The sequence below is a fragment of the Balaenoptera physalus genome (genome assembly GCF_965194825.1).
Source record: "Balaenoptera physalus genome assembly, chromosome: 5".
Classification (NCBI taxonomy): Eukaryota; Metazoa; Chordata; class Mammalia; order Artiodactyla; family Balaenopteridae; genus Balaenoptera; species Balaenoptera physalus.
This window is the reverse complement of record NC_138884.1, coordinates 113169089-113188412: the sequence shown is the minus strand read 5'-3', so window position 1 is coordinate 113188412 and position 19324 is coordinate 113169089. Positions and strand designations below refer to the sequence as shown.

General features: G+C 53.9%; 1 protein-coding gene across 2 annotated transcripts in view; it reads right to left on the bottom strand.

Annotated features, from left to right (window-relative positions):
* The window catches only part of NSG1 (neuronal vesicle trafficking associated 1), a 30883-nt gene extending 12214 nt beyond the window's left edge, over nucleotides 1-18669 (bottom strand). The window contains exons 1-3 of one of the 2 annotated variants that reach the window (XM_082462568.1): nucleotides 18514-18669; nucleotides 17966-18120; nucleotides 14163-14279 (exon numbers count right to left, since the gene is read on the bottom strand). In XM_082462568.1, coding sequence (XP_082318694.1) covers nucleotides 14163-14279; nucleotides 17966-18094 — 246 coding nt within the window. In that variant the 5' untranslated portion in view covers nucleotides 18095-18120; nucleotides 18514-18669. The remainder of the gene's footprint in view (nucleotides 1-14162; nucleotides 14280-17965; nucleotides 18121-18513) is intronic. The other variant, XM_082462567.1, reaches the window with a different exon arrangement.
* Nucleotides 18670-19324: the final 655 nt, after the last annotated feature.

Sequence of the window (19324 nt, the reverse complement as noted above, 5' to 3'; positions counted from 1 at the left end):
CTTCTGCATAGCAAAGGAAATCATCAACAAAATTAAAAAGCAACCTACTGAATGGGAAGGAATATCTGTAAATCATATATCTGATAAGGGGTTAATATAAAAATATATAAAGAACTCATAGAACTCCAGAGCAAAAACCAAAGAATCCAACTAAAGAATGGGCAGAGGAACTGCATAGGCACTTTTTTCCAGAGAAGACATACAGATGGCCAACAGGTACATGAAAAGGTGCTCAACATCACTAACCATCAGAGAATTGCAAATCAAAACCATAATGAGATATCACCTCACATCTATTAGAATGGCTATTTTCAAAAAGAAAAGAAACAGTAATGGTCAGAAAGGATGCAGAGAAAAGGAAACTCGCGTGCAATATTGGTGGGAATGTCAATTGGTACAGCCACTACGGAAAACAATTCAGAGGTTCCTCAAAAAACTAAAAATAGAACTACTGGGACTTCCTTGGTGGCGCCATGGTTAAGAATCCGTCTGCCAATGCAGGGGACACAGGTTCGAGCCCTGGTCCGGGATGATCCCACATGCCACGGAACAACTAAGCCCATGAGCCACAAGTACTGAGCCCACGTGCCACAACTACTGAAGCCCACGCACCTAGAGCCTGTGCTCTGCAACGAGAAGCCACCACAATGAGAAGCCCATGCACCGCAATGAAGACTCAACACAGCCAAAAATAAATGAATAAATAAATTTATTAAAAAAAAAAAAAAGAACTACCACGTGATCCAACAATCCCACTTCTGGGTATTTATCTGAAGGAAATGAAAAAACTAACTTGAAAAGATGTCTGCACCCCCATGTTTACTGCAGCATTATTTACAATGGCCAAGATACAGAAGCAACCTAAGTGTCCATCAGTGGATGAATGGATAAATATGTGGAATATATATTCAACGGACTATTATTCAGCCATAAAAAGAAGGAAATCTTGCCATTTGTAACAACGTGGGTGGACCTTGAAGGCATTATACTGAGATAAGTCAGACCAAGTAAAACAAATACTGTTCAAGCTCACTTATATGTGGAATCTTAAAAAAAATAAAAATAAAAACTGAGCTCATAAATACAGAGATCAAATTGGTGGTACCAGAGGCAGGGGGGTAGGGGAAACGGGTGAAGGGGGTCAAAAGGTACACACTTCCAATTAAAGATAAATAAGTCCTGGGGATGTAGTATACAGCATGGTGACTATAGTTAATAAAACTGTGCTGCATATCTGAAAGTTGCTAAGAAAGTAGCTCTTAAAAGGTCTCATCACAAGAAAAAATATTGTAACTGTGTGGTGACAGATGTTAACTAGACTTACAGCGTGATCATTTCTCAATACACACAAATATTGAATCATTCTGTTGCACAGCTGAAACTGAAATATTGCTATATGTCAACTACATTTCAATTTTTTTAAAAAGAGTATAGGGACTTCCCTGGTGGCGCAGTGGTTAAGAATCTGCCTGCCAATGCAGGGGACACGGGTTCGAGCCCTGGTCCGGGAAGATCCCACATGCCGCGGAGCAACTAAGCCCATGCGCCACACTACTGAGCCTGCGCTCTAGAGCCCGTGAGCCACAACTACTGAAGCCCGTGCACTTAGAGCCCGTGCTCCGCAACAAGAGAAGCCACCGTGATGAGAAGCCCACGCACCACAACGAAGAGTAGCCCCCACTCGCCACAACTAGAGAAAGCCCACACACAGCAACAAAGACCCAACGCAGCCAAAAATAAATAAATAAAATAAATAAATTTATTTTTTTTAATTTAATTTAATTAAAAAATATAAAAAAGAGTATAATCTCAAGTCTTGGAGAGACATGCATCCTTAAACCTATCCCTTGAATCAGAAGCCACGTGGAGTTTGGTTCACAGCACCCCATCTGTTTAGGTATAAAAAGAACCCCCCTCTCTCCGCAGGACCATGGGGAACCACCTCCTTGGGGCCCTCCTCCTGGAACCTGGCCTGGGCCTTCCATCCAGGATTGCTGGGCCCGATGGCCGAGGAGCTCACAGAACTGAGAAATGAGAACACGACAGTCCCCCAAGCAGCCGAGGGAGAAGACAAAGGAATAGATCCCCGCAGAGTCAGCAGGAGGCACGGGGCATGGCAAACCCCAGCCCCCAATGGCGGGCTGTCCCACTCCCCCTCCACGCCTCGGTGAACCCCGGGCCTCTCCCGGGCCCCAGAGTCGGCTTGGAGCTGGAGAGCACCCTGTGGGGAGCGGGGGGAGAAATGTGGGTTCACATTTCCCTACATGGCATGGTGTCCCCTGCAGTCACCACGGCCCGAGAAGCGAGCCGCAGGCCTTTCCAGGAAGATCCCCAACCGGCTCCGAACTGGATCCCGGCTCTGCCACCCGCCACCTGTGTGACGAGCAGGTGGCCTGCGCATCTTGTCTCTGAAGAAGAGACAAGGCCTCACACTCTTACACGTTTATCAGGAGAATGAAAAGCTATCAAGGGCTCGAGAGCATGTTGCCAGCCCCACGTGCTGCACCCCGGTCAAGGTTGAATTGTGCCCCGCCCCCCCAAAAAAGTGGAAGTCCTAAGCCTGGCACCTGTGAATGTGACCTCATTTAGAAATAGGGTCCTTGCAGGTGTGATTCATTTAACTGAGGTCATCGGGTGAGCCCTAATCCAGTATGACTGTGTCATGAAAAGGGGACATCTGGACCCAGAGGTGCACGCACATGGCCACGTGAAGACGGAGGATGGAGTGATGCACCTTCAAGCCACGGAAAGCCAGGGACTGCCGGCAACGCCCCGCCCCGCCCCAGGAGCCAGGAGGAGGCAAGGAAGGGTCTTCTCCCCTGGAGGCTTCAGAGGGAGCACGGCCCTGCCGGCACCTCAGTCTTGGACCTCTGGCCTCCAGAACCGGGAGACGATACATCTCTGCTGTTGGAGTCCCCCAGTCGATGTACTTTGTCCCGGCAGCCCTAGCAAACTAACACAGCCCCTAACACCAAGGCTGTTTTAGGCCCTGAGTGGTCAGCACTGGCTCACCTCCCCTGAAGGTCACCCTTGTCCCTTCCCCAGCATGGCCAGACTGGCGGCCTTCCCTCCTCCTCACCAAAGCCCTGGCCAGGCCCGCTGCCTCCCGGAGGGCTCTAGAACGTGCCAGCCTCTCCGGACACCGAGAGCACATGTGTCCCCCATAACCCAGTATCTACCATTTCCTGAGTCAAGTGAAATGAAACTCTGTCCCAGTTTGGAGAGTTTCATGAACCTCCCTCACCTCCCACCCCCATGAGACAACTAAGAATATTCCAGAACAGAATGTGAAATCACTTAGCCAGACATACCTGTTTCCTCCAGGCCCTGGGACACGCCATGGCTCTAAGCGCCCTGGAGAGCCCCGATCGCCCGAGGCTCCATCTTTCAGCCAATTCTGAAATACTCTGGCCGAGAGACAAGCCACCATCCACTGCCCAAGGTGTGTCAAGGGCCCTGGGTTCTAGGCCTGCTTGGCCAACACACGCAGTGACCCTGGAAAGGGCATCTGTCCCCTGACCCTCGGTCCCCTCTCAGCTGTGAAGGGCAAGCACCCACATTTACAGTGGGGAGTCCGGGAGACCTGGGCAGAGCAGCCCCTCACTGAACAACATAAGGCCCACTCCCTCGGGGCTGCGGCCTCAGAGCAAGGAAGATGCCTGGAGACCATCAAATCCAGCACCTTCCTGTACACGTGACGGAGGCCCAGCCACTGAAAAGGCAGCACCTTCAACGGGAACAACGGGATGCCCAGGTGGCCGAAGAGCCCGGGGCGCACACAAGAGGAGGGGCGGCCGCCACCTCAGTGACCCGACCTGAGCACAGAAAAGGCTCAAACAGCGCTGTGTATTAGAATCACAGGAGCCTCCAAGGATCCCGATACCCGGACCCCAGACCGGGAGACCCCGACACCCGGCCCCCAGGCCGGGACACCCCGATACCCGGACGCCAGACCAGGAGATCCCCATACCCGGACCCCAGGCCGGGAGACCCCGACACCCGGACCCCAGACCGGGAGACCCCGATACGTGGACCCCAGACCGGGACACCCCGATACCCGGACCCCAGGCCGGGAGACGACTAGGCCAAGGGAAGCCTGCTGATAACCCTGCAGGTATCCAGGTCCTAATCCCTGGAACCTGCACATGCCACTTTATATGGTAAAAGGGACTCTGCAGACATGATCAAGTCAAGGATCTTGAGATGGAAGATTATCCTGGATTATCCAGAGGGGCCCTCAGTGGAATCACAGGCGCCCTTTTAAGAGGGAGGCAGAGGGCGAATCTGCCACAGAGGAGACGGCGATGGGAAGACAGAGCCGAGAGAGATTGGAGATGCTGTGCTGCAGGCTTTGCAGGTGGAGGGAGGAGCTGCAAGCCAAGGAATGCGAGGAGCACACCTCCAGAGGCTGCAAGAGGAAGCACAGCAGTGAGACTGATTTAGGACCTCTGGCCTCCAGGACTGTCAGAGAATGAATGCGTGTGGTTTTAAGCCACTCAGCTGCCCCAGGAAACTAATTCACCTCCTTGCAAGGCCATCTCCCCATAGACCGAGCCCCTGCGGGCAGGGCTGAAACCACACAACAGGCAGAGGGAGAGGAGTGAATGAGTCAGTGGGTGGATGCAGCTGGCAGGTAGCCCATCCCCCAGGGAGGACTTACAGGGCAGCCCTTGGGTGCCAGGAGCCAACCCGGAGCATCTACACATCAAGTGGAACATAAATTCAGTTTGCTGGGTTTTATTAAGGAAATGATCATGCACGGGAAGGGGGCAGGACCCCGGGCAGCTCTGCCCTCCAGGGGCCCCTGGAGGCCGGGACCCGGGTGGACGGGCAGTACCCAAACCTGCCGCTGTCCTCTCTGGGCGGGGCTGTGGGCCTGGAGGCCAGGGATGAAGGTCATGGAGGCCCTTGGTTGGCGGAAGGGTGTTTCCTTAGAGGAAGGGCCTTTGTTTCAGGGCCGACATCTCTATCAGGCACACAAAACCCAGTGCTGGGGCCCGCGATGCTTTTAGTGACCCCAGAAAATGGTTTTAACTTTTGCTTAAAAACCAGAAAAAATAATAATAATAAATCCAGCCTGGATTATATTCATCTTTAGTCCAAAACAGTCATAAGATGTTCTTTTTTTTTTTTAAGGCGGAAAGGGCCCACAAAGGCAAAAGCGCCTTGGCCCCCAAGGCCCTGCCTTCCTCCATCGACGGAATCCCCAGTGGCTGGTGGATGCTCCCGGCCACCACGGAGTGACCTTGGCCGGCAGGGTCAGCCCTGGTCTCTGCCGAGTGGTGTTAACTCATCACAGCACAGAGTGAGAACCAGGAGGGGAAGGCGGGAGCAGAGGCCGACCCCCCCCCATGCGGGGAAGCGGTCCAGGAGGGGGTGTCTCGTCTAGAAGGATGGGGAGCGCTCCAGGGAAGCTCGGGAAAGTGTGTTGTAGTCAGAGGGAGAGAGAGGTTGTACCAAAGCCCCAGGCACCCAGGACACAGTGTGTTCAGCCAGTGCGGCTGGAGCATCACACGTCCTGCAGGAGAGCGGCACGGGCTGGTGACAAAGGAACCCGTGTGCCACACCAAGAGGTGGGAGCCCAGACGGTTCCTGGGCGCTGCGGGATTCCAGAAGGCGGCTGCCCCTCTATTATGTCCCAAATGAGCATTTCTCACAGCGCTGGGAGGCGTCGCCAGCTGCCTGAAGGACAGATGTTTGCCACCAATTTACGTGTGTGTGTTAGAGCAGATACTACATGGTCCCTAAATTGACATCACTTTTGTGCAGCTGTCAATAAAAGCTCTAAAGCAGGACACAGTGGGGTGAAATTACAGCTACTGTACAGGGATTTGTACTCATCACCCCGTGTCCTCTGGCGGGTGCCCCACGGCGACCCTCACCCCACTGCTGTGGGCAGTGGGCTTTAAGGAACAGTGTGTGGGAGCAGCGGGGGTCAGGGGAGAGCCTGGTGCAGGGCTTCCACCACGTTTGTGCCACTGACCTCTGGCAGCCACGTGAAGCCTATAAATCCTTCTCAGAATCATGCTTAAAATGCATAAGACACAACACACAGGAAAAAGAAACCAATTATATTGAAATATTATTATCAAAATATTGCAAAAATGTACATTTGTGATATATTATGCATGTGCTTCCTTATTAACACACCAAAAAGACAAGATCTTATAATACTGTGATTTCAAAGGAATGATGAGACTAAACACTTCCCAAAATCTTGGCAACACCTGCAGTGTGATACAAAGAACACTTGTGATTTGCATTGGTGACAGTCACGGGATTTACTTATACTACTGTTGATCGCCTACAGTAAAAAGTGAAAGAATGTGTACACTGCAGACTATAACACGTTGCTGAAAGAAAGTAAAGAAGACCCAAATAAATGGAAAAACACCATGGATTGGAAGACTTAATAATGTTAAGATGGGAATACTTCCCAGACTGATCTACAGATTCAATGCAATCCCTATCAAAATCCCAACAGCCTTTTCTGTAGAAATGGAAATTGCAAGGTATAGTGAATAGCCAAAGCAATCTTGAAAACGAAGAATAAGCTAGAGGACTCACACTTTCCAATTTCAAAGCTTACAGTTTCAAAACTTACAGCTACAGTAATCAAAACAGTGTGGGACTGGCATAAGAACAGCCATATAAATCAATGAAATAGAAGGGAGAGTTCAGAAATAAACCCATGTGTTCATGGTCAGCTGATTTTTTTGCTAAGTGTGCCAAGACCATTCAATGGGGCAAGAATGGTCTCTTCCATAAATGGTGTTGGAACAACTAGATATCTGCACACAAAAGAATCAAGTTGGACCCTGACCTCACACCATATACAAAAATTAACTCGAAATGGAATAAAGACCTAAATATAAAAGCTAAAGCCATAAAACTCTTAGAAGAAAACATAGAGGTAAATCTTCATGACCTTGGATTTGGCAACGGTGTCTTAGATGTGACACCAAAAGCACAAGCAACAAAAATAAACTGTACTTCACCAAAATTTTAAAATTTTGTGCATTAATGAACACTAGCAAGAAAGTGAAAAGACACCCCACAAAATGGTAGAAAATATCTGCAAATGATACATCTGATAAGGATCTAGCATCCAGAGCATATAAAGAATTCCTACAACTCAACAACAGGAAGACAAACAACCCAATTAAAAATGTGAAAGGACTTGAATAGACATCGCTCCAAAGAAGATAAACAAATGGCCAGCAGCACAGGAAAAGACGCTCTACATCATTAGCCATTAAGAAATGCAAATCAAAGCCACAATGAGATACCACTTCACCCCCACTAGAATGGCTATAATAAAAAAATAAACAAGTAACAAGTGTTGGTGAGAATACGGAAAAAGTGAAAACCTTGTACATTGCTGGTGGGAATATAAAATGGTGCAGCTGCTGTGGAAAACAGCAGTTCCTCAGTATGTTAAACATAAAGTCACCACACGAACCAGCAATTCCATTCCTGGTTACATACCCAAGAGAACTCAAAACAGGTGGTCACAGAGAAACCTGTATATGAATGTTCACTCCAGCACTACTCACACTTAACCAAAAGGTAGAAACAATGCAAATGTCCATCAATGGATGAATGGATAAACAAAATGTAGTCTTACCCATTCAATGGAACATTACTCAGCCATAAATGGGAATAATGTACTGATACATGCTGCAACATGCATGAACCTTGAAAACATTATCCTAAGTGCAAGAAGCAGTCATACAGGACCATATATTGTATGATTCCACTTATATGCAGTGTCCAGAATAGGGAAATCCGTAGAGACAGAAAAGAGATTAGTGGTTGCTTAGGGCTAAGGGCAGGGGGAAATGGGGAGTGACTGCCAATGGGTATGGGGTCTTCTCTGGGGATGATTGAAAATGTTCTGAAAATAGATAATGGTGATGGTTGGGCAACACCGCGAATGTAGTAAATGGCACTGAACACTTTAAAATGGTAAATTTTATATTATGTATATTTTACTACCAAAAAAAAAAAGGGCCAGAGGCAGGAGGCCGGCCTGTGGCAGGGGTCTGGAAGAGATGGTGAGCCCAAGCCAGAGCAGCCCTGCCCCAGAGGCAAGAGGGGTCCAAGGGGTGTTTTCTGGAAAGAACAGCCAGGAATGGACAGCAAATAGCATATGGGCCTCGGGGTGAACTTTATAAGGAGGTTATAAGGAGGGGACCATGTGCCCGAGACGCTCGGGACAGCCCTGGCTGACAGTTACTGCCCCGGCATCCCAAATGCACAGGGTCCACCATCACTCTCCAAAGTGTCCTGGTCTGGGCCATAAATTACACGGCCACTCAACTTACAAGGCCCTGGCCCTTATACCTGTTCTCCAAATGTTCACCATGAGTTGGGAATTAGCAGTCACCCTGTTTCATAGACGAGGAGCTCGATGGGCACTTGAATTTGCTGTGTTCCCATCTGCTCTTTCTGGCCTGGGGTCTCCTCTCCTGCCGGGGGGCCTCCCAGGGGTCACTGCCCAGCTGGGATGGGAACTAGGGCATCTGCAGCAGGGGAGAGTCACCCCGCGGGCCCCATGCAGCTGTGGGCATGGAAAGTAGAGCTTGGCGCGCTCGGTGTCAGATGGATGTGGGTCCGAATCCTACTGCTATCCCCAGTTAGCCGGCTGACCTTGGGCCGGTTCCTCTCTGACATTAACTCCGCACCTCCAAAATTAGGACAGTAAGATCAACCGTGAAGACTGTTACTAAGAGCCCAGGCAGGCAGCACTGGGTCGATGGCGGCTGGGTCATCCTTACTGCGCTCTCTCTGCGCTCCCACCCTCGGGAGGGAGGGGAAAAGAAATGTGCTTTTCTGCTGAGTAATGCAGTTAAAAAAAAAAAAATCTTGGAAAAATAAGATGCATCCTGACATCTCCAAGCATTTACAGCACTAAATATTTTCGGTAACCCACACAAAATGAACATACAGACACACCCCCCAGATGACTCAACCCACTTAATTATTCCATTCTAGATAAAGCTCCCACTCTCTAGCTGGGCCAGGAAACCGCAAAACGGGGCAGCTGAACCCTGCATGACGCTCTGCCGAAGGTGACAGAGTGTTGAGATGCATATCTAGGATCCCCAGTGCCACCTTGCAAAGACCACGCCCACTGCTGAGTGCCAAGGCAACGGTGCCGCCGTTCATAAATATTTAACAAATGCATCTTGAAACACACCAGAGAGGGTGGAAAACAGACGGACACCTAGGAAGCTCAAGGTCATTAAGGATGTGAGAAAAGATACAAACCACCCACAGATTCATTTGTTGACAGAAGGCAAAGGGACCCCCAATGCAGCACATGGACACTATTCAAACAAACCTGGTCTCTCCTTCCAGGACATTCTCCCAGCCCTGCACCAACTGTGTAAGGCTGACCTTGGAATTTCTGAAAGCCCCGAAGGCAATGTGGCACCAGGGAAGGGGGCGCGGCTTGTTCGCCCGAACCCTGAACTCACAGGGAGACGGTGTGTGGATGTCGGAGGCGTCAGCAGCCCTCCATCACGGCAGCCACAAGCATAAACCTTCCTTTAATCTGCCTAAGTATGGCCCCTCCATCCTCCAAGCGTTAAGAAGCAGCCTCAGCAGCACTGCAACACGCCGCTCTGCATGGGTGAGGGGGACTGTGCAATTAAAACACTGTTTAGGTTTAGTTAATTTGAGAAACATCTCAGGCCCGTGTTTATTCTCGGCATAGATACACCTCCAATTAATTAAACAACTGCTTTCCTCGTTGACACTAACCTCTTCGGAAGCCTAGACTTCGGGCCACCTCTGGGTGACTCATCCAGCAATCCCAGTGTGGCAGAGCCTCAGAAAACCCTCTCCCCAGCCAGCAGTTACCTAGCAACCAGCCTAGCAACCTCGCAGCCAAGAGATTAATCCCCGGGTGATAATCATAAAGCAACATCCAAAAAGACATCTCATCTCGAGGATGCCATCTAAAGGTACATAAAGATGAGGAGCAGAGCAGCGGCACCTCGCTCCTGAACTACACAAATTACAGACAAAAGGGGGACATGTTATCTACTTGTTGCTTCAACAGCTGAAAGGCACGATTTCATTTCTGCGATTCACACACGGAGCCCAAAAGAACGAGGAGACAGCTGGGCTGGGGAGCCACATGGAAGCTGCCCCATCACCAGCAGGATGAGGAAGAGGTTCTGTTCCAGCCACAGCTGTGATGACCCTCAAGTGGGATGGGGGGCAGGGGTGTAGGTCCTCCTCTCCGTTGCCCACACGCATCCCAGTTTTCCAAAAGACAGCCCCCAGCCCTCAGCCAGCTGACGTCTCCCACCAGGGAAGCACGCCTCACTGTGTGCGTGCATTCAGAGATGGCAGAAACACAACTGGGCAGTAAAAGGCCGAGAGAACATTCCAGAAAGGCCAGCACCCTTAGCATTTCCAAAAGGCACCAGCCCTCCTGAGCCTGCCCCGTCCTGGTGCTGGAACGCAGCCCACCCATAAAGGGTCACGAACTCCGTAGGATCATCTGGAGAGCTTGTTACAATCCATGTCCCCGGGGGCCAGGGTCTCTCTGTTAAAATCGAACCTCAGGTGATTCCGACACAGGTGGCCCCAGACCACACCTGGAGGCCACCTCCCACGCACAGACCCCATGGCCGGCACGCAGGGAGCACAGACCCCACGGCCGGCACGCAGGGAGCCCGGTAAACCAGCTTCCTGTTCAGGAGGGCCCTGGAGCAAAGGCAGGAGGTGTGTATGACGCAGGTCATTCAGCTGAGCGACTCAGGCCCACAGGCCTCTGGGTCAAGCTGGCCAGGTCCCCTCGCACTGACTGTGGGACCCTGGGCGGGTCACCTGCTGAATGTGTGATCACCTGTAAAGGGCTCACACCCACTCATGGCCCAGAGAGGGCTCCCTCAGGAGCTGCCATCAAACTTACCCAACAAGCGAGGGTCCCTGGAAATCTCACCAAGTCCCCATCACTGGGGGCCAACAGCCCAGTCAGTCATCCCCTGACTTACGGAGTTGTCACTGCACATGTGTCCAGCACCAGAGGGGAGGCATCAGGGAGCTCCTCTCTTGCCCGACACAGAGGGGCTGGAAAGTTCTGTCTGCACCCAGAGCCCCGCACCGTCTGCCTGACGGTGGCTCAGGGGGCGCTAAGCTCTGGCTCTCCCCCAGGTCACCAACTCAGGTCAGGGGGCCTTTGCTTACCAGGGCCACCCTACTGGACACTCATCCCACTCACAGGGACACCAGGTCACAGGCCTCACACCCAGAGAGAAGCATGAGCCAGGGAAAGGGGTCTGGTCACTGTGACATAAAAGGAAAGGAAGGCAGAAAAATGATGCTTACACGGGGGAGGACTCGGGGTACGTGGGCCCCCCCATATCCACAGGCTGCTGTGAAGGAGGGCGACTTGTGTTCAGATCGAGGCCACAGGGCAGCAGTCACTGGCAAGTGTTTTGAATCAACAAAGGAAAAGGCTTCTCAGAAGCAGAACAATCCAGCAGCGCAATAGGTTGCCTGGGGGTGAAAGCATCCCATGCAAATGTGTCCTCCAGAAGCCACGCGGACCTCAGGTGTTACAGCCAAGAGCAGGCTGCTTGGGTTCAAGATCTCCGCCTCGGTTTTCCCTCAGTTGTACAATGGAGATAATAATGGTGCCTGCCTCATGAGGTTTCTGAGTATAAAATGAGATCATAAGCATAACGAGCTTGACCCAGAGTCTGGCTCATGGGAGCACTCACTACTGTTAGGTGCTGTTATTGCCTCGTTACAAAGGGCGGTGGAAACACCAGGAGGATGAGGTTAATCCCAGGAGGCTTCATGGCAGCGGTGATATCTGAGCTGGCACTGGAAGGTGATCGAAGGGGAACGGGGTCTGGGAATTGGAAGTTGGGGCCCATAGGGAGGTGTGTATGGCAGGAGATGTGAGGAAGGGTGCTGCCTCAGAGGTAGAGTCATGGGGAGTACCCCATCTGCAAAAGAGGCAATGAGGCCCCCTTCAGGGTGGCTGTGACTCACAGGGAGGCCACAGATCTAAGTGCACAGACATGCCTGGCTTACGTATAGAACTGGGGACATGGCCGCTGCACTGCAATGATCCACTGAACACCAAGTGCATATACCACCTTCTTAGACATTCTTAGACATCCCAGGAGGTGGGAGCAGAGAAGGCAGGACTTGTGCCACCACAGCCCGATCCACTGGGGCAGGCACGGATCTTCTGGGTCCTCAGGTTCCGGGCAACCGGAGCCAGGGAACCACACAAAGGCCCAGCTGTGGCTGCTGAGAGCCCTGATGGCCCATGTGCGTCACCCATGCCTTAAACAAGGGACCTGGGGACCTGCATCAGGTGAGCGTGCATGAAAAGCACCAACAAAGGACCCCAGAGGTGGGGACACAGCCTGGCCTGCAACCAACAGATGAAGGGATAGCTGTTCAAGTGCCACACTGCACCCTGCTTTGTGGACACCCAAAATGCTGGGGCCGGGAGAGGCAGAGTTCAAGTCAGGGATGACAAACCCAGACACGCTCAGACATCCAGATGGTGTCTGCCATCGGGATGATGGCTATCATGACCTTACAACTGAGGTCACCTCTGCCTCAGCCAGGGGTCGATCCCCGGGTGTGGACAGGGCAGGTCATGCAAGTGGCAGCAGATGAGGCACATGCCAAGCAGCTGGCCAGAGCGGGAGAGAGATACTGACCTTAGGTCAGTCCAACCTGGCCCCCGTGAACCTCACAACACGGATGAATTACCAAGCCAGGAGCCGCCAGAAGAGCATCTCAACCTATACATCCTCCTTAGGCCACCAACAGAAACCACAGATGCAGGCCTCTCTCTCTCTGTGCCTCAACTTCCCCATCTATAGAATGGGTTATACCAATAGTACCTGCTTCTCGGGGAGGGTTGCTGGGAGGATTAGATGAGCTAACACAAGTAAACACCCCACAGACACAAACGGCGACGACTCTGATGGCGCCCGCTGGCTTGGCCGGACCCTGTATGGTTTTCCTCCAGCCCAGGGAGGCAGCACGGAGTGATGGGAAGAATTTAAAGTCACATTACGCCCTGGCATCCCCAATCACCCCACAAGGCCACCTCACTCCTTGGGCTTCACTTTCATCTCTTAAGCAGTTCACAGGTTTGTCATGGAGAACAAACAGGATGCAGTATGTAAAGGGGCTTTGGAAACTGCAGGGCATGGAGGTGGGCAGGTGCCCATGCACCCAGCATAAAGACACGGCTCACACATCCACGTGGGTGGCAACCAGGGAGCCAGCCAAGGCCACCCTTCAAGGCCTGGGTGACCCACTTATGTCTCCCACATCACCCTTCTGAATCTAGGTGAGGGCCTCCATTTTACCATCTCTCATGTTTCCCAAAGAACAAGTTTCCAGAAGATCAATATCCTAACTTGTTCCTCAACCAACACAGCTGCTTCCATCCTCAGAGGCCACCCAGACTCAGGGGAGAAGGCTCTGTGTCCAGGCCTGGCTGCAATCCCGCCCCTTTCAGCAGTTGTTCTTCCCTGAAGAACGGTCCAGAGCAAGGTTTCCCTCCCCGAAGTGAGCACTTCCAGCAACCCATGTACAGGGCCAGCCAGGCCCCACCCCTCCACATCCTGTCAGATGGAGTGTGAACACAGGGGCTCCGCAGTGGACCACCTCTGACTCCTGGTCCTGCCACGTAGAGCTGAGACCACCCTGTGCCTCAACTTCCCCATCTGCAAAATAGGTTACACGGATAGTACTGACCTCCTGGGGAGGGATGCTTAGCTGAGCCTGCACATGCCAAGGCTCCGATTGGGTCTTGCACTAAGTAAGTGCGATGGGTTGCCCTTTTATTATTGTCTGCCCTCCTCCCGGAGCTGAAGGGATTTTAATGTTTGGTAAGTGATCTGTCATATGTTTATAACCTTTGCCTAAAAGAAAGTTTAGGGATGGGTCTTCCCCGTTGTTAAAACTAAGTAATACTGATCATTTTGGAAGTTAAGGGGAAGAAAGAAGAAATTTTAAAAACCACAAGGTCAATTTTGCACGTCTGGGGTCAGCCCGTATCGGTGTCTCGTCCTGTTCCCATCACTCCACAGGTCATCTCTGCAGCTCAGTGGACCCCTCCTGGGGGCAAAAGCAGCATCTCATCCGCTTCCAGGGCCACTCACCTTGAACCTCTCGGTAACACCCTCGGTGATGCTGACGGTGAACTCAGCTATCTTGGGAGGACGTGCTTTGCCTTTCTTGCGGTCAGGTTCATATTCAGTCTTAGTTTTCACGACCACCTTGTCCAGGAAACAGAAGCAAACCGTCAGTAGTACAGCCAGATACATTCAGACACACCTGTCCAGAGAGGACAGGTGGGGAAACCCTCGTTCAAAGTCACCATTTCACCAGGAAGCATTTCACAGAAAGAATGAGAACAGCCACCACTTATTAGAAATCTCCTCTGTGCCAAGACTTTCAGAGAAATTACCCATTAATAATCCTGATAGCAGCCCCAGGAGGGAAAAATGATAACGGAGGGGCAGAGAAGTTAAGTACATTGGTCAAGACCACGTAGCTAGTAGGTGGCAGGGCTAAGAGTAGTCAGCAGGGCTCCTGACTCCTAATTTGGTGCTCCCTTAGCTGCCCAGAGCTCCATCAGCCCAGGTGGTGGGAAGGATGCATTGATTTTTTCACTGGTCTTCATGTGCCGCCACGGGTAAAACAAGAAGATTCAAGGGCACTATTTCCCTCCAGCACTAGGAAGGCGCAGGCAGCCAGCCTTCAAGCAAATCGACCTTGGGGAGTCTGTCGCTGCCCCACCATCCTCCTCTCTCCCTTGTCTTGGCAACAGCCCTTAAAGGGTCTCCCTGCTCTGTCCCCCCTCCACTCTCCACTGTGAAGCGGGAGATGTTTTTCCAACCACGAAATCTGCTCTGCCTCTGCCCCGGGCAAGCCCTTTCCCTACACCCCCACCAGCTTCAGCTGCGCCCCAACCCACCCCTCAAGCCTCCACCCTCGGATGCTCACAGCCTCTCCGCACCATCACTGCCCCCATCACACCCCAGTGCCAGGGCTGTTTCCTTCTCTGTCCCCATTGGACGGGGAGGCGAGGCGTCCGGGAGCAGTGTCCAGGGGCTATGTGTGTCTAGTCCCCAAATGCCCACCCCCCAGAGCAGGAGCCAGGAAGTTGGACTGGAGAGAGACAGCCCCCCACCCTCTTGCTCACCCAAGTGACAACGCCCTTCACTGGGTGAACCACAGCGTGGGGACACACTGCCCTCCGTGATGGTGGGACCCAGGGCAGAACAAGCACTCAGGACATTGTGGGCGCTCCCAGACTGAGCCGTGACACCAGACCCAGCCTCAGGAAGAAAGTGGCCCATGCCATGCGACACTGAAAAGTGATCCAAGGGCCACACCCCTTTTAAGCACACTCTTGCCTCCTTCCTCCCTTCCGTTACATGCAGCTCTCCCTGCGCCCAGTGTGACAGCCTGCGTGCCCACCCTGGGGGCACCCATCTCTGGGGCAGCACCTGGGCCTCACCCTGCCATCCTCGAACCCCAACTGTACCTGAGTAGCTGTGGGACCCTGAGCACACCCTTGGCTACTTGGAACCTCAGTTTTCCGGCCTGTGATATGGGTGCAAGGCCTATCTGGTAGGGCTACTGTGAGGAGGAGGGAATCCACGGGATCCTGAGCCCAGTGGGGACCCGGTCAGGATCCCATCAGCCCGGATTCCATCTGCCTCTGCCACTAACAGGCTAGGTGACTTCGGGCAAGTTCCTTAAACTCTCTGTGCCTCCATTTCCACATCTGTAGAATGGGGTAACAGTGGTAGTTACCTCCTAACGTCAGTGCGTTAAAGTAATTGAAAGCCATAAAGCATGCAGACAAGTGCCTGGTGAGTAATAAGCATTCAAACACATCAGCTGAGACTGGCCCCGAGGCTGCTACCAGCTCTGTGACTACTGGCACTGTTGCACCTCAGAACCTCAGTGCTCGGCACACATTCTATTTACAACCTTAACTGTGTTATCTGCCCTCGGACACGTGTCCCCTGGGACAGGTGACATCACCTCCCTGAACCTTAGCGGGGAGCAACACGTTGCCGCTGTTCGGGTTAAGAGATGTCTCGTGAGAGTGCAGTCTGGCTGCAAGCAGGGCAGAGCAAGGGGCCCCGCCAGAGCTTCCACATTCTGGAGGATGGTAGCCTTCAGCCAAGTGACCTTGCACACATCCTATAAACTCCTGGAGACTTGGTTTCCTCATCTGTGACCTCAGAAATCTGGCCCAACCATCACTCCCTGCTAGAATGCCCATCTCTGGAGCATCTCTGGAGCATGTCAGGGATGGGAGACTCGTCACCTTCAGAGCTGCTTAGGCTATCCCGGATGGCCTGATTGGTTGGCCAGAATTTCATACCTGCCTGAAACCTCCTCCCTGGTATAAGCCAACTATGTGCCAGACGGTTCTGGAATGGAACAGACTGAGGACGAAAGCGGAGGCTGAGTGGAGGGAATCACCTGACGGAGGTGCTGCCTGGGGATGCAGTGTCCCTGGCACAGGCTGAGGCAGGAGGGGAAGGTGGGCACGGTGGCGCCAGGCTGTGCTAACTGGGCAAGTCTGACACCTAGACAGGGAAGGGGGAGGCGGAAGCCGAGTCCTCAGGCAGCCCTGCCCCTCCCACAAAGCTTCTTTTGGACCATCAATGCCCCAGAGTGGCCCCACGTGACCCGGGTGCACAGGTGTGACCAGCTGATCCTCTTTTCTTGAAATAAAACACCTGTTCCAGCATCGCTCTGGCCCCTGCCCCCTGCTCTCCTACCCAAACACAGACAACAGAGTTGGGGGAATCAAAACCACTTTGGGGAGCTGAGTAAGGCTATCAAAAGGCCCACCATGGGAATAACGGAATCCTGCAGAAAGGAAGGACCCATGGCAGGGACAGTCTCTCATCCCCACCCCTGCCCCACGGCCAGCAATCACCAACATGCCCCAATAAACGACAAGCCCTGAGTCAGAACCTCCCTGCCAGGCATTAAATTAAACAATAAATGCCAGCACACTTGGGGGAACAGAGTGTGCTTCCTCGTGGCTGGGATGATTTTAAAAAGCAGCAAGGTGGTCAGAATGGATGTGTGTGGATAATTTTAGGTTTGAGTTTTACTATATAATTGTCTAGATGTTTAAACGTTTTTAATGTTAATTCTTGAAAATATTGCTCTTAATGGACACAGAAACTACTTGATTGCAGGCGGTATTCAAGAAAGAGGGGATTCCTTAAATTCAACAAAAAGAAAAAAGAAAAAAATCCCACTTTAAGGGGAGGATGATGAATGGCTGTCCCCAGTTACCCTAATAATGAGAAGCACGAGTGCTTATTTGGAGATTTCACAAAAGGAACAAAGAGAGGAAGGAGGCGGTGTAGGAGCGCGCAACCCTGCCGCATCTACCGCCGATGTGGGAGGGGTGGGCGCAGAGGGTAAGGAGGGGGATTCAGCCCCTAGGGAGGGTCCATCTGGCCAAGGAGAAGGGCCTCTCCACCCCGAAGGGGCAAATCGGGCTGAAACTGCATCATCCGGGAAGGCACGAGGGGCAGCCGCACCACTCCTGGGCTCACCCCAGAACCGGAGCCCCTGGTACCCCGGGGCAGGGACGAGCGGGGCTGGGTTGTAGGTGGAGGGGCCAGGGGCCTCTCTCGGACAAGAGTCCCACGAAAATCAAGAAAGGACCTTTCCGCGACCGCGTTCCATTGTCAGGAAGAAGCTGTCATCTAAGGCGGGGCGGGGGTGGGGGGAGAGCCAGATCACCCGATCCAGAATCCCGCGCGGGTACGTGGTCCTCCGAGGGGCGTCCTCCACATCGCCCGAGCCCGCCCCCTGTTCGCGTCCCCAGCGCACGCGGCGCGTTTCTTTTGTTGCGGCCGCCACCCGAGATTTGGGGGTGCGCACCCGGCGGTCCTGGGTGCCGGGGGCCTCTCACCTTATCCGGGGGCGGGAACTGCAGTTGATTGACATCAAGGGGCGTCATCAGGGGGATGGTGTCGAAGCCATCCTCCAGCAGCGGCTGCTTGGTGCCCTTCTCCGCGAAATTGTTCCCCAACTTCACCATGGTTCCGGGAGACCCGAGGCTGACGCCTGCGGAGCGAGGGCCGGGCGGGAGTCACCGCAAGCAGGACCCAACCGCTGTCCCGGGCGTCGGCGAGCTCTCCGGCCCCCGCCTCGTCTCCGAGGAGGGGTCGTGAGGACGCAGAGGTCGCGGCCCGAGGGCTGGGGGGTGGGTGCTGTGTATTTACGGACTCACCCGCTGGGCGAAAGCGCCGAGCTCAGGGACGCCTAGCAGCCGGGGAGGGGGCGCCGCCCCTGCCCGCGGGTCTAGACGCGTCCCCGGTCCTGGCGACGCCGCGCCGGTGACCTGCCCAGGGACCCCTGTCCCTCCCACCTGGGGAGATGCGCGGCCCTGTACCCGGCTCCCCGGAGGAAGGGTCCAACCCGGGCGCCCCGCGGCCCCGCCTGCCGGCCAGCACTCACCCCACGCCCGGCTCCGGCAGGTCTGGACTCCGACCGCACTCCGAGCCTCCGCGTCGCCCGCTCCCGCTCACAGCAATGGCAGAGGCGGCGCCGCGCGGGCCGGGGCGGGGGCGCCGCGCGATTGGGCTCCCTCCCCCCGCTCGCCACCTCCCTTCCTGCCGCTCCCGGGGGTTAACTGCGCGCGGTGAGTGCGTGCGTGTGGCGGCGGCGGCAGCCTTGACGCAGCGCGCGCGCGCCGGCCGCACAAAGAAGCGCGGGGCGGGCGCAGGGGGGCGCTCCCTGTGGACCCCGCAGTCGCCGGGACCTCGGCGTGGGGGGGGCGATAAGGGGGATGGGATCGCGCCCCGGATGGGAGGCTCGGAGCGGCGGGAGAGCGCCACAGGGCTGGAGGCCGGGGATGGGGGAAAGAGAGGTGCGGGCTGCGCAACCCCGGGGCGGCGGCCGGGGCGCAAGGCGATTCGAAGCGAGAGAGGGGCGAGGGGATCCTAGGGATGGAGCGATCCCCCAAAGTGGGGGAAAATGTGCCCCCCTTGCAGCCAAGCCGATCTGGGAGTCCTGAAGGATAGGGAAGGGTCCTGCGGGGTAGGGTTCCAGGAGGCGGTGGGCGGTGGCAGAGACCAGAGCGTGGTCTGGTTAGTGCGTGGCTGGCTTGGGGAGAGGGCGACAAAAAGAGGGCGTGTCCCTGGTGAAAGGAGGCTCGGATGGGAATGGAGGGGGGAGTTTTTCGGTGGTACAGGATGTGGAGGGAGCGCTCTCCAGAGCTGGGGACGGTGTCCGGATGTGGGGGGACGCCCAGGGTAGCGGGAGGGAA